Genomic DNA, 9,915 nt, shown 5'->3' with positions numbered 1-9,915 from the left:
GTGGGGTGGCCTGTGGGGTGGGGTGGCCTGTGGTGTGGGGTGGCCTGTGCTATGGGGTGGCCTGTGCTATGGGGTGGCCTGTGCTATGGGGTGGCATGATTCTGGGCTGTGGAAGATGGCGGTAGATGTAGACTGGGGTAGAGGCTGTGGATTCTGACACCAGGGAGTGGTTTAGGTCTGGGCAGTGTGGCTACTACTTAAAACCTCATTTTTCTGGGCTTAATGTCTCTTTCCCTCTCCTCCTCTAGGTTCTGGGCAGTGAAGGCTGTTTGGGAGGTAGAAGGACCAGCAGGCCAGCTTGTAGGCAGTGGGGATTATCTGGGCAGGTAGCCTAGGACTTAAGAGGCTCACTCTGAGCTTGGGCAGGGTCCTTATCTTTCTGATGTCTCCTTTATCTCTATGACCCAGAAATCTTGTCAGTGAGCTCCATCTTGGTCCAAATGCCTATAAAGTCCATATACTGCTCCAGGGCTGGCTGTAAGGCCTTGTCTGACCCAGTCAGCTGGTCTGTGTCATGTCCACGGAGGCCAGGCTGGAAGCATCCTCCTCAACCCATTTTACAGGAGAGGAAACTGAGGCAGCCGCAGCACCATCTTCTCTTAGGCCCTGAGTAGGGCCTGGCCACATCCTTCTCACCCTACATTGGGATCTGGGGTCTGGAAGTCCAGCAGGAACGATGGCTGAGGCCAGTGTCTCCTCATGTTCCTCAGCAGAAGAAAAAATGGCAGCCAAACAGCCTCCTCCGCTCATGAAGAAGCACAGCCAGACAGATCTTGTGAGCCGCCTGAAGACCAGAAAGATCCTGGGCGTGGGCGGGGAGGATGATGATGGTGAAGTACACCGGTCAAAGGTGAGCCATGCTAGGAAGAGGAGCCTCGAGCCTATGACCTCCCTGTGCTTCTCGGACCCTCTGCAGTGTCAGAGGAATGATGTGGCTAGTGGCACAAGTTTTGGGGCAAGAACCCAGTGCTTCTTAGGGTACAGACATAGACTGTCTTAGAGCCCTGCAGGTTATCCATGTGGTTATTGACCCACTGTACAGACGAGGAAGCTAAGACTCACTCAGAGGGGCTAAGTAACTTCCTTAAGGTTCTATCAGTAACACAGAACCAGGCTTCCAGTCCATGGTGGGCAGACCCTAGGCTTTCTTTCCTAACTAGCTCTTTTCAGCTTCTCTTGTCTGGCTGCCAAGGGAGGCAGGAGAGGTTGAGCTTGCATTGGGGAAACCTCCATGTCAATCAGGGATGCTCTGATGGGCCCTAGATGTACACAGGACCTGGAGGAAGGTGAATAGGTGAGATGCTGAAGGCTGTCTTCCCTGATGCCTCTGACTTGTGTGTCCACAGATCAGCCAGGTTTTGGGCAACGAGATAAAGTTTGCTGTGCGGGAGCCTCTGGGGCTCAGGTGAGCAGCAGGTCTTGTTTCGGTAGAGTTTTGGGTCCCGGATGTGTGTAAGGTCCGACATGACTGGGCTCTGAATCACATCCAGGCTGTTCACGCCTCCTCCAGTAGCCTGGCTGTTTGGGCTGCACGGGGTGCCTCCTCCTGGGGTCTGGGTTGACAGTGGGGGTCAGGGTGAGTGTGGCTGTAACTGTCCTCTCTGAACCTCCCCCAGGGTCTGGCAGTTTCTCTCTGCTATGCTGTTCTCCAGTGTGGCCATCATGGTGAGTCCTGTGTGTCCCTGCCCAGGCTGCAAGCAGGTCCTGTGCTTGTCAGCTAGTGGCACCTCAGATTTAGACCTAGATGGAGGGGGGAGATGGTTGGGTGTGGCCCTTTGCCTCCCCTGAGATGCTCGTCCATGCCATCCCTAGCTGTTGCTGTCTCCATTCTGAAGCCCATCCTTCAGGGTCTCGGCTAGCTCCTGGACATCCTGCCTATTACTAGTGCCCCAAAGCAACCATCACACATTCTCCGGGCTCCGGGACCCCAGCATCAGACGCTGTCCTAGTATTCGTCTTAGCTTGTAGCTGACCCTGTGCTCCTCTGCTGCCCACAGGCCCTTGCCCTCCCTGACCAGCTCTATGATGCAGTTTTTGATGGGGCCGAGGTCACGAGCAAGACCCCCATCCGCCTCTACGGTGGCGCCCTCCTTAGTGAGTATTGCTGGGCCAACAGTGGGAGAGTGGGGGGGGCCCAGCTGGCCCCAAGGCCACTCCTGGACTCCTGGGGAATCCTGGGAGAGCCTCCCTTTCTTCTCCAGCAGGCTGGGCTCCTTCATCTGTGGCTGTGCTGCCACTGTGTGGCCATTGTTAGAACACATGTAGTTGGTTCACTGGCAAAGAAGTACAGAGGTGAAAGAAGCTCAGGTCCTGCCTACCAGGGTCTCCAGACTGCCTCTCCCACTCCATCTTTATCCCCAAGGCATTGGTCCTTTTGGTTTCTCTAATCTGAGGGCACAACAGGTGATAGGAAGCCATATTATAGTTCAACACAAGTGACAGCATTTGGCTCCCTAAACCTTGTATGGCTCACCATTGTGTGCAGACCAGAGTCTGGCATTTATGTCTGTCATTCAAGGCCCACGTTGGGTACTTCAGGGGATCCACCCTCTCTTCCCATACCCACTTCCTCTGTGTTCTATGTGGGGTCTCAATGGCAGCCGCACTAGAAGATGCCCACTCTTCAGTTTCAGAAGACCACAGGGCCTTTCACACAAAGCTTCTCCATCCAGTCTTAGGGCAGTTGGGCCTAAGCTTGCTGTGAGCAAGGTGGTAGTGGAGGTCTGCCAGGGTGGCTGTCATCAAATGAACACACTCTGGCCACTTCTCTGGTGTCCAGAGATTAGACACTGAGAGGTTAGCCATGGTAGCTGTCCTTCCACTGAAATCAAGGCCTGCCCTGCTCTCTCTCCCAGGGGAATTACTTAGAGTAAGTCCTTCCTTGGCACAAGTTTCCTGTCTCCAGGGGATCCTCTCTTAAGACACACTAAGTTGTAGGCCCAGGAAACTAAGTTCCCAGACTTCTCCACATAGACTCACAAGGACAGAGCTAGCTTGGGGCTGGAGGCCCTCGCTCCATTGTGTAGATGAAGATACCGAGTCTTGGGGAGATGAGCACTCTGCCCATGTTGGACTAGGGCTTTAGAGGCAATGTGAGCTGCCTCGGGGGAACGCTGGATCTGCAGAGCCGAGGACTGGAAGAGTGGCCATCTGAGCTGAGGAGTGGAATAGGTAGGCTCAGACTCCTGGGCTAAGGGTCAAGCTGCCCCTGTGCTTGATCCCAACAGGCATCTCTCTGATCATGTGGAACGCACTCTACACAGCTGAGAAGGTCATCATCCGCTGGACTCTGCTCACAGAGGCCTGCTACTTCGGGGTACAGTCCTTGGGTGAGTGGTGTAGGGTGGGAAGGCTAGCAGGGTGCAGGAGGAAGAGGGTGGAGCACTGGGTACTCCTGCAACATAGACACCAGTGTCCTGAATCCACAGTCCAGCACACTCAGGGTGGTGCACTTCTAGGCACCTGCCACTTGGGGGCAGCAGACTAGGGATAATGTCGGCTGGCCTAGGCTCCTGTTAAACTTCTGGAGCTCAGCCAGCGGCGGAAGCACTGCCACCCCCCACCCCACCCCCCACAGGGATGGTGGAGGGTGTTCAGCATAGCCTCATGATGGGAGAGAGTCAAGCACGTGTCTTCTCCTGACCTTTGATTCCCCCAACTTCCTTCACAGTGGTCACTGGCACGCTTGCTGAGACCGGCCTCATGTCCCTGGGGACCCTGCTGCTCCTGGCCAGCCGCCTCCTCTTTGTTATTGTCAGCATCTACTACTATTACCAAGTCGGCCGGAAACCCAAGAAAGTGTAGCGGGCTGGGACCTGCCTGGGCCTGGACCTGGGCCAGAGCGGCTGGGGACTTCACTGTCCCTGGGTCCCAGGCAGGCCTGCAGGCAGGCAGGGTGCACGCACCTTCCTTCCCTCCCGGGCACTCCATGGAGTCAGCTTGGATCTCCTGGGATTCTAGGAGTGACAAACCAGACTGTGGCCTCGGCACCCCACCCCTCACCCCGTACAGGGACAACTCCTTGCCCTGTCTTTCTCGGCCTCTAGACTCAAACAGGCACAGTCTAGAGTAGAGTTTTGGGGTCTGGGCTGAGTCAAGGTTAGTTTCTCTGCCAGGAAGCCCTTTCTAGGAGGTTGTATCAGGCCCAGCAGCAGCTCTCAGCTTCTCCCCACCCAAAAACCCAGTGTGTGAGTCCATCACACACACACACACACACACACACACACACACACACACACACACACGCGTGTTTCTAGAGACCCAATTGAGGTCATCTAGCAAGGGGAGTGACTACTTCCCTTAGGCCAAGTTCCCCACCCCCAGCCTGCACATCTGACTCTCCCTTTGGCCTGCTGTAGGGTGTTCTGATTCTCTGGCTGGCTGGCTGCATCCCAGAGCCCAGTAGTCCCTTCTCAACAGGCCAGGGCTAGACAATATACCACAGGCCTGACAGTCCCTGGCACCTGGCTGTCCATAGACTCCTAGTGCATGAGGAATTATGAGGAGAAGCAAAGTGGGGACATTTCCTTGGCATGGCCTCCACGGCCTGCATGGCTACACCTGGCTCAGTGCCTCCTTCAGATCCCCTCCTGAGGCTGCCCCAAGGCCTACGGGTTAAAGCCAACAGCCCCTCACACTCAACAACAGAACGAGACAGAAATGAGTCTACCATCCCTTAGCAGCCTCTAGTGGGCCCCTAGAGCTGACGACACACCCCTGTGCCACCAGCCTGTGTGGCTCCTCCCCTTGGTCCTAGCTCCCAGCACCTTCCTATCCTTCAGCAGCAAAGCACACTAAGAGATTTGGCCTGAGGCCTCTCCCTTCTGCAGGACGGTGGTCCCCTATGCTCGAGGAATCTTTCTCTAGCACACCTGGGCTCAGAGCCTCCCTGGGCTCAGTTGTTCCTACTGCCAAATGCCCCATGACAATGACCTATGCCTAGTGGAGGGGACTCAGGGAAGTTTCAGTGAAAGACATGCTCAGCAGTGGCCCAGGCTGCTTCTGTAACCAAGGTCTGGCAGGGTGGTGAGTCCCTGCGTGTTCAGAGAGGGCCCGTTGTGTATATCTGCCTCTTGTCACTGACTCTGTGCCAGTCCCTCAGTCCCACCACTGATTCGGAGCACAGGCTCAGTCACTGCCAGCTCTTAGTATAGTCCCAGCTGCCGTAGACCAGGTGACATTTGTTGACTGTTCTCAGAGGTGGTGAGGATTTATTCTCTTGAATCCTCTAGGAATGCAGATACAGTCCCAAGGGTGGCAGTAGGGACGGAAGATGCCAGCCATGTGCAGCCTGAGTAAACATCTGCCAGGCTTCCCTTAGCACCAGGAGGAGGCAGGGCCTGCCCTGGGGGTGGAGCCAGGTCACCCTGGTTAAACTGCAGTGATACATTTAGATGGGGTGGAGTCAAGGCCAAGGCTGGCATACAGACACCTGCGGCCTCTGGGAGACACCTGCTTGGAAGGAGGCAGCAATGGACATAGGGCCCCACCCTGAATCTGAGCTCAGGGTGCCCTGACTGCCCCTTCCCCACCCAGCTCCTATCATGCTTCTGCCTGGCCCCCAAGACTGCCTCTGTCATGGTCACTATTTATTCCTTGGTCTTTTTTCTTTTTTGTAAGAAACAGTCACATGAAAAAGAAAAAAACCCAGTGAGAAACGATCTGTTTGGTGTCCTGTTTTATATTACAAAATTTCTCTTGATATAGAATATAAAAAGGGGGGACTTGGGAGATACAGTGATAAATTAGCTCTGTTTCCTACTGCGAGGGACATTGACAAATTCCAAAATAGACTTTAGCATATGATGCATGTGTGTGTGTGTGTGTGTGTGTGTGTGTGTGTGTGTGTGTGTGTTAACAGAGTTCCTAGGGGCAAAGGTAAAGGTGCTGGGCTCAGAACCCTGGTAGGCCAGGGTCTTGGGACAGGGGACTGAGGAGCACGAGCCACAGATCTAGTCTTAGCTCCTTGCCTGTCAGATACAGCTGTCCCTTAGGCAAGTGGCTCTGGGACAGGAAAGGGCTGTTCTGCTCACTGCTCACTAATGGGTGAGGGTCTTGGATCTAGGTGAGGGTGTTGGGCCTGGGGTGAGAGGTGAAGTTAAGGGCTCCTCTCCCCTCCCCTGGGAGTACACAGAGCAGCTCACCAAGCCCCACCAGGATGTCCTAAGACAGCCTTGTAGCTGGCTACTAGCAACCTCAGAGGGTGAAGACTGTCTCTGTCTGGTCCCATGAGGATGCTATCTGAGGAGCTGGATCCACAGCTGGGTTGAATCTGGCTACTTTAGAGCACTTTACCATAAGTGTGGAAAGTTCTGGTGAGAGTCTCCGATCTACTCTGGAAATGCCTAGGCTTGATATCTGCCTTCTCAGCCCTCTCTGTCCGAGTCCTGCCGGTCTCTGGATGCCTGGGCTAGTTCTGGGTGCCAGCTGCTGTGGTTGGGCTCTGTCCTCAGCCTGGCCATGAGCTTCCAATCAACAGCTGAGCCATTTGCCTTCCTAGACAGTTCGAGTCTAGTACTACTGGGTTCTGAATCAGCCTGGGTCTTAGTTCTTCCACACTGCCTCCCTGCTGTGCCCTTGGCAGACATAATTAATCAATCTTGAGATCTGGACAGACAACACTAATGGATTCAACACGGTCCTGGCAGGATCAGGCATCTTGCAAGCAGTTGCTAACCTAGTCTTCAGTTCAAGTTTTTGTTTGTTTGTTTGTTTTTGGTGTGTGTGTGTGTGTGTGTTGTAAACCTGTTAGTCTGGGTAATCTGAGCCTAGGGAGAATAACAAAATACATGTACAGCAAAAGGTCAAAAAGTGTCATGGTAGGAGATGCTATAGGGTTAAGTCCGCAGACAAGAGGCATGACTTTAACCTCTAGGAAGGAGAGTGAAGGGGTAGAGAGAGGGAAAAATGGAAACCCCTTCTGTTTGCTGAGGTGATGATGTCAGAGCATCTGAAGGCAGGAGGCTGCATTGGGAGGTAGTGAGCTCCATATGTGGAGGTATGCAAGGGGTGAATGCTTGGCAGGGACCTTAAAGAACACATTCAAGCCTCAGCTCTGGGTAGAAAGAGAGAAATGAACAATATTGGGGGTGTCTTCCACCTGGGAGAACAGGGGTGTGGTATGGCCCACGGGGGCAGGTAATGCATCACAGTTGGATCTCTGACAGAGGTACAAGCAGGGCAGAGTGGACACAGTATGGATTTTTCTCAGCTGTAGAACTTGGTGCAGACAGTTCCTGGCCAGTTTACATTGGGGTGGAGGGTGGAGTTCTGGCTGGAGAAACAGCAGCCTGGAGATGACCTTGTCATACACATGCTGTATGACTGGATGGGCCACTGCCTTTTCCTGGGCCATGGAGAGGCTTTGATCCAAAATATGAGGAAATGAAAGAGCCACCTTCCAATCCAGTGCCCACACATAGCCACCCTCAGCCAGCAGTCAGGAGCAGGGACAGCTTCACTCTCCGGCAGATGGCGCTGCAGCCTGTCCTTGTGTTGTAAAAAGTAGTCTCCTTGGGGCCTGAGCATTAGCTTCTCCTCCAGGACGGATTTCTGCCTCCTAGTTGCTCAGATCTTGGAAATGCTAAGAGAGGGGACCCAGGCCAAAGGACACTCCAGTCTGACAGGGCCAAGGGGCTCTGAAGCTGATGAACCTTTGGTCTCAGGAACAGCTGGTCCCAGGCCAGCCCTAGGTCCTTGTAGAGCTCATGTCCCTTGCCTCAGAACTTAAGTGAGGTCCCTTCAGTTCATGTCTTTGTTTTGTTTTTTTTTAAAAAAATTAGCTCTATGCTCCTGGCCATTTAGGCTGGCCTTGCTTCCTCCCCTGGGGCCAGAGGACAGGGAAGGGAGGGGGCTGGCTTCTGGGCAGTGGTGGGCTGAGTGTCTTCAGGCCAAGGCCTACTGGATGCCCCGGAAGAGGCACATGGCAAAGATCATGAGGAAGAGCTGCAGAGAAAGGAAGAAGGTGATCTGGAGTCAGATCGGGTGCATGTCGAGGGACTACTTTAAACAGGTCAAGTCTGCCTTTCTTGGGTCGGCAGAGACTTTAAGCAAAGCATAACCCTTCTTGGGCACCTGAGTATGTACCAAGTGCTTACCTTGTAAAGTAGGTTTCTAAGTGATGTCATCAGCAGCCTCTCTACTCAGCAGGAAGTGAGGCATGGAGATATCCTACAACTTGATTTAGGTCACACAGCTTCAGTGGGGTAACCTAGCTTGAGCAGAGACACGCTGTCCCCCAGAGCCCTTGCTTCTAAGCCCCTGCCTGCACTCTCAGCTAGCTCAGAGGAAGCTGGTGAGGTTTGCAGAGGTTACAGTTCCCTAACCCTGTTCTGTGGCTACAGCGAGGCAAGGCTATGTGCACTGGACACATTCCTGAAATTTGCCCTGCCTCAGGAAGATCTGTGTGTCTCTTGTTGGTTTTAGCTCTCTCGGGAGGCTTTGTTCACTTCCACAAGTGTTGGCACATACAGCAGGGGCTCAATATATGCATTCGGAATTAGTGAATGCATGATTCCTGTACTTCCTCTGTGACTTACACAGAACTGTTATCCTGAGAGACAAGGCACATGGGGACACTGAACCATGGCACATCAGGGTGCCAGGTGACCAGAGCTTCCTTGAAAGGGTTCCCAAAGAGCAGGAGGTGAGGGCTGAATATTAGGCTGCCTGGCTTCACTGCCCCAGAGTGCATCCCTGAACTGGGCAGGGGCAGTGAAAAGGGAATGTTGAGTGGTAGCTCAAAGGTTGACAGCCACTCAGCTGTGTTCTGGGGCCCTGGGATGAAGGGTACTAAAGGGTACTCCATTGCCAAGTTAAAAAGACCCCTGAACATTTACAAAAGGCAAATTGAGAAGCCCCCCGCTTTCCTGCTCATGTACCCTGCACTTGGACTGCAGAGCTAGGGTGAGGTGGGGTGCCTCTCTGGGCCTGCCTGTTCTCATTGTTCCGGGATAGGCACAGCTCTGTAGCTTCAGGCTACAAGAATGACTCTAGCAGCAGACATCGGCAGCAGGTAGCAGCTGTGGATCTTGGAAGTAGGCTGAGTGTACAGATTTGGGGCTTCCCCGCAGGACCCCACTCACCTCAATAGCCAGTACCCCAATGGCAAAGGCTCCAGCCAGGTAGACATAAGTTTCAAAGGTGTTGAGGATCACTGTGTAACAGCCCTGGGAAGGAAAGGCCAGAAATGAAACCACAGCAGGGAGGTGTGGCCTGCAGTCAGGACCATTGTCAGCACTGAAGTTCCTGGCATTTGGCCCCAGGGCTCAACAGCTGCAGGCTGGCATTTTTATACTGATGTGGGGAAGCATCCGGTCATTGACAGAATGTTACCAACATCCCTCTCTCTGCAACATCCAGTCCCCAAGACAGGCTGAAAACTTCCCAAGGCTAACTCAGCCACAGACCTAGACTATGAGGGAATGTCTAAATACCCAGGCCTCCTGGTGCTCTTCAGAAGTGGGGATCAGACCCCCAGGGCAGAGCTGGCTGGGCCGCATCTCTTCAATCAGAATGCCAAATGGTGGCCCCGCCCCAGGTGGAACAGTAGCTCACAGAGGTCCACAGTGCCCCCAGTCCCTCTCTTGTCCTGCCTGGCTGCTGAGGGACTGGCAGCCCAGCCTCACAGGAGCAGCCCTTCATGTGACTCATGTGCCTGATGCCTCCCAAGCACTGTGAGTGACATAAAGCAGGATGAGCCAAGACCTCTCCCATTGGGCCCCAAACACATTGTACTTTGTGTCCACTGTCCCCCACTCCCATGCTGGCCACAGGCACAAGTCCCATACATATACATATTCATATATGTATACATATATATCGTATACATATACATCGCATACATATACATTGCATACATATACATCGCATACATATACATTGTATACATTGCATACATATACATCGTATACATAT

At 53.6% G+C, this 9,915-nt stretch overlaps 2 protein-coding genes across 7 annotated transcripts in view; one reads left to right on the top strand and one right to left on the bottom strand.

Moving 5' to 3' along the window:
• Window positions 1-5,660, top strand: part of Tp53i11 (tumor protein p53 inducible protein 11) — a 15,009-nt gene extending 9,349 nt beyond the window's left edge. For 2 of the 6 annotated variants that reach the window (XM_028778489.1, XM_028778485.1), the window contains exons 3-8: window positions 714-850; window positions 1,347-1,405; window positions 1,617-1,665; window positions 1,998-2,094; window positions 3,228-3,329; window positions 3,671-5,660. In XM_028778489.1, the coding sequence (XP_028634322.1) occupies window positions 722-850; window positions 1,347-1,405; window positions 1,617-1,665; window positions 1,998-2,094; window positions 3,228-3,329; window positions 3,671-3,804 (570 nt within the window). In that variant the 5' untranslated portion in view covers window positions 714-721 and the 3' untranslated portion in view covers window positions 3,805-5,660. Of the gene's footprint in view, window positions 1-563; window positions 851-1,346; window positions 1,406-1,616; window positions 1,666-1,997; window positions 2,095-3,227; window positions 3,330-3,670 lie in introns of all 6 variants that reach the window. The other 4 variants (XM_028778488.1, XM_028778484.1, XM_028778486.1 and 1 more) reach the window with 2 other exon arrangements.
• Window positions 5,661-9,915, bottom strand: part of Tspan18 (tetraspanin 18) — a 128,418-nt gene continuing 124,163 nt past the window's right edge. The window contains exons 9-10 of the mRNA XM_028778482.1: window positions 9,084-9,167; window positions 5,661-7,944 (exon numbers count right to left, since the gene is read on the bottom strand). Of these exons, the coding sequence (XP_028634315.1) occupies window positions 7,897-7,944; window positions 9,084-9,167 (132 nt within the window). The 3' untranslated portion in view covers window positions 5,661-7,896. The remainder of the gene's footprint in view (window positions 7,945-9,083; window positions 9,168-9,915) is intronic.

This window comes from Grammomys surdaster, unplaced genomic scaffold (genome assembly GCF_004785775.1).
Source record: "Grammomys surdaster isolate TR1022 unplaced genomic scaffold, NIH_TR_1.0 338, whole genome shotgun sequence".
NCBI lineage: Eukaryota > Metazoa > Chordata > Mammalia > Rodentia > Muridae > Grammomys > Grammomys surdaster.
The sequence above is the reverse complement of the archived record's forward strand: the minus strand, read 5'-3'. Positions and strand labels throughout refer to the sequence as shown.